Raw genomic sequence first — 4561 nt, forward strand, 5'->3', positions numbered from 1 at the left:
CACCCAACGTGCATAATAATAGAATGGAGATATGCAATCTAAGAATTTCAAAAGGTAAGTTGGCAAATTAAGCAAAACAAGAAACAGAAGCTTGTAATGTCATACGATATATATATATATTATTATAAAATGTTTAATAAGGAAAGTGCGTCTGTGTTGTTGTCCCCCTCCATTCCTCCAATAGCCTTGGTTGCCAATTATTAATGTACACGTGCATTGTTTGTCAAAAATCCTGCCACTCTAGCAGGAATATTCCTTGCATGATTAGTTTTGTAACATCTTCCATTATCCTAGCTTGTTCTATCTCTTCTATAAATTCAGTGCAACTGGACCCTTTTTTTAAGCAGCAGCAACTATTTGATCCTCGTTAGCATATCTTAACATATATGGAAGAGCTTCTTGAATCAGAAGTTATGTGGCAAGAATACCTTTATGCAGATACAAGCGACTCCGATGCAAACTCCGATGACATGTATCTACACACTAGACTTTCGCATCGTCAAGCCAACAACAGCATTCCCTCCTCTCCAATTGGCATCCCGAGAAGCGCCTCTAATTCAAGTGCCAAGTTTTCGGGTGATAATGGTGGTTGGTGCAATGAGGAGGAAGAGTTCAGCAGGCTGGTGCCGCCACATGTTCTGGTGGCCCGCAGGAACAATACAACCAGAGTGGCATTTTCACTTTGTAGCGGTCAAGGTAGAACGCTGAAAGGCCGTGATCTTCAACGGCTACGGAGTACTGTTTGGAGGATGACCGGGTTTATCGATGGATGACAATGTTAATGAGGATTGCATTATCAATTAGGTTCTTTTGTATTAAAATTATGTTTTTTTTTAATTGTTTGAAAGGCATGTATACAGGCAACACAGGAAAACAAAAATTGTCTCTGTGTGAAATATATATTAATTGCATTTTCAGGTCAGTCATTAATCTTATATATAGTAACAAATTAATTATCTTTTTTTTTCCCTCGCAGTGAATATCATTTTCTTTTAGTGATAACATCTTATATATTAATTTATATACCACTAATTAGACAGCATCTCCGTTTTTTCATTTCTTCTATAATTCTTTAGAACCATTGAAACATCAATCTAGCTAGGAGTAGATTATTTTGTTTGGATTAACTTATATTGTAGGGTTTATAGGCATTTTATTTTTTAGAAAAAAAAAAGGCTTGATAGCCCCGTATATTTTATAGGCAATAAATGCATGGGTGGTTCTCAAAACTTTATAATCCATTAAAACATGTCATAGCTGTGTGCTTACACTATATATATATATTTGAAATAAAACGAAGAAGATTTAGGTGCATTGTATTTTATGCGCTAAAAATTGTGAAATATTTCCTCCGAGTTAAAGGCCAATACAAGTTAAGTGAATGAGGTCAATTCATCCTCATTCATTTTCAATTTTTTTATAATTATACATAGATTTCTTCTGAACTTTAAAATATTATTGGTACTGTAAAATTGATTCTCATACATAGTATGAAAATTGTATATGATTAATTATCATTCAAGTTTGACCCTCATAGCTTAAAAGTCTCGCTCCGTCGTTTGCACGATAATGAAAGTTACTGTCAATCATGAAAGGTAAGACCTTTGCACGATAATTGTTCAGTACATAGTCGTTTTCAATAAAAAGAAAATGCACTTGGGCTAGCAATGAAAAAGCCAATGAACTTTGTTGACTCTGTCATTGTGCAAGAAGTAGATTGTTATCAATCAAAAGGAAACAAAATTCATGATAAGACTAAGATGTTACGTACCTTGCACAGCCGTCATTACAACGGCAGCTTCATATGCGGACAATTGATCGCACATGTCGATGGTAATTAACCTTACAAATTCAAATCATATAATATTATGTAGGGACGAATTAAAAAAGATTGCAGCAAGAACAACATAGGATATGAAAATTAAGGTTTCCCACTTGTGTAATTAGTTGCATCCGCGATTTTTTTTTTTTCGATGTATACTAATCTAAATTTCTTTTCCAGTAAAACGTACACTGCATCTTTGGGTTTATTTATAATTATGATAAGCAAGCAGATCATCTCAAAAGGTATCTGCATGTGAATTATAATATTGTCATTAGTTTGATTATTTCGGCTGGAAAAAAATTTCTGCTATCAGAGCATATAGCTAACCAATGTCATAAATATCGATATTTATAACAAATTCCCTAAAAAATATAGTTCATATTTTTGCTATCAGAGCATATAGCTAACCAATTTCCTAAAAAATATAGTTGATATTTATAACAAATAAAGTGGAAAAAAATAACAATACTAGTTGATATCAACTAGTATTGTTATTTTTTTCCACTTTATTTGTTATAAATATCAACTATATTATTTTTTAGGTTAGTAACCTTAATTGTCTACTAATGATTTTATTGATAATAAAAAATATATTTACAACACGTCAAAATAATACTCGTTTCTATTCTCAATCTACTTTTTTATTCTTTTCAATTCCTATAACTACTCTATTTTTTTATTCTTACATATCTACACTACATATTCTCTCTATTTTACCGATTCTCGTTGTTCATCTTCGTTGTCAAACCGCAATCGACGGTCGAACTATAATGAAATAATTCAAAATTTATTTTGAAATGGTCAAGGGAAAAATTGAAGACAACCAAAACCGAAAAAAATTTAAAGTCTGATTATGACTGAGCTTCGATCCAACATGAAATTTTTGTAGCCCTTCGATGTTTAAATATTCCATTAAGTGGATGGATAGGTAAGTGAAAATAAAATTTGATCAAACTTCGCTACGAGTCTATACGTGGAATGCTCTTTAATTTCAACGGTTAGGATCAACCAATGAATGATTTATTTACGTGTGTCTCCATTGGCTCACAAAACTAGAGTTCATGTTGCATGTTTATGCATACATGATAAAGAGTCATAAACTATAGTTTTGTGAGGTCACGAAGACGCACATAAATATGTCGTATGTTTGTCAATCTGAATCGTTCAAATTAAAGAGTATTGCATTCATTTTAGTTTAATCAACTTTTATGTTCATATAACTGTTGATGAAATATTGACACTTCACATTGGATCGTAGTGTTGGTGATGGGTGCATGGTCGATTCGTTAAATTTGATACATTCATTTAATTATTTTGTAGTTATATATTTTTTGGAATAATTAGAGAGTTCAGAAAGAAGAAGTATATTTAATATTAATTAAACAAAAACTTTAAATAAACCTATAAGAGATTGGCCAAGTCTATAATAAAAGTTCCTTTTTATTTTATAATTTGTGCTTTGTACATAGGGCTGCTAATGAGTCGAGCCAGCTCATGAATCAATGAGTTGAGCGGCTCAATATTTCATAATGAATTGGACTTGAAATTGAAAAAAGTCCAAACTCAACTCGGCTCGATTTTGAAAGAAAAAGCTCGCTCGGCTCGATTCATGTAAACACTTGACAATTGGCTCGGCTCGATTCGACTCGCGAGCCAGCTCATATTTTTAAACTATTAACTGAATTTGTCAAATCGGCTCGGCTCATATTTTGTCAATGATCATTGTTTCTCTGCGCCTTATTATTCGGGCGTCGGTGCTTTGTCTGTACGCAAAAGAATTCATATCATCTAAGCTAACTGAAATTTGAACAGACCGTCCGATTTACCTTGGAACAAATGTTAAAGCGATCGCGTGCATTTAATCACGGGACGAATGGTCCATATTCAAACTCAAAAATTGAGTTAGAGAATACTTATTCTGCGCAAAACCGTACTATAAAACGCTTTGTATTCTAGTATTAGTTTTTACAGTTAAGAATTGTTCCCAGGGGTATTAATAGATTCTATGTGAAACGGAATGAGAATATGAGATGCTTTTATTTATTAAATTTATGTGCATTTTATCGTTTTCATTAAAATTAAATAATAGCTAACAAGTAAATATCGAATAAATCAATAATTTACATTTTTTTTTTTTGAAAAAGAATAATTTACATAATTTAACTTCAAATTATAGCGAGCAAACAAATATATTAAACACTTCTTGTACATAGTATTATCAAATATAAAATTTATAAAATATAATTATTAGTTAAATAAAATGATGTAAAATAGTGTAATTCAATTTGTCATAAATTATTAGCTAAAATAATTATATCAAAAATGTTGTATACATTAATTTTATCATGTTTATTGCATTAAAAGTTGTTTAAAATATTCTATCAATTGTCATCATAATAATAAAAATTATATAATTATATCTATAAATAAAATAATTTTTATATAATTTCAGATCTATTCATTTCCCTATTAAAATAATGGATATAAATAAACTCTTATTCAAATCATTACTCGATAAGTTAACGAATATTTTTTATTATCTGCATCTTAACCTGTTAAACTAACGAAAATAATTCTTACTTGTATCCATCTTGTCAAGTATGATTTGAATAGGATAAAAAATTCCTTAATTATTTAGCAGCAATTGTATCGATTTAACATTAAAAAATCAACAAATTTGAGTAACTTTTCTAATGAGGTTAAATGAGAGAGGCTGTTTTGGCATCTATTTTTACT

General features: G+C 30.6%; 1 protein-coding gene across 1 annotated transcript; it reads left to right on the top strand.

Annotated features, from left to right (window-relative positions):
- The first annotated feature begins 386 nt into the window (after positions 1–386).
- On the top strand, positions 387–773 carry LOC144546772 (protein S40-1-like). Its single transcript, XM_078295320.1, has one exon. It carries the CDS (start codon positions 387–389, stop codon positions 771–773), a length of 387 nt encoding a protein of 128 aa, XP_078151446.1.
- The last annotated feature ends 3788 nt before the right edge of the window (positions 774–4561 follow it).

Source organism: Carex rostrata, chromosome 30 (genome assembly GCF_964058835.1).
Source record: "Carex rostrata chromosome 30, lpCarRost1.2, whole genome shotgun sequence".
NCBI lineage: Eukaryota > Viridiplantae > Streptophyta > Magnoliopsida > Poales > Cyperaceae > Carex > Carex rostrata.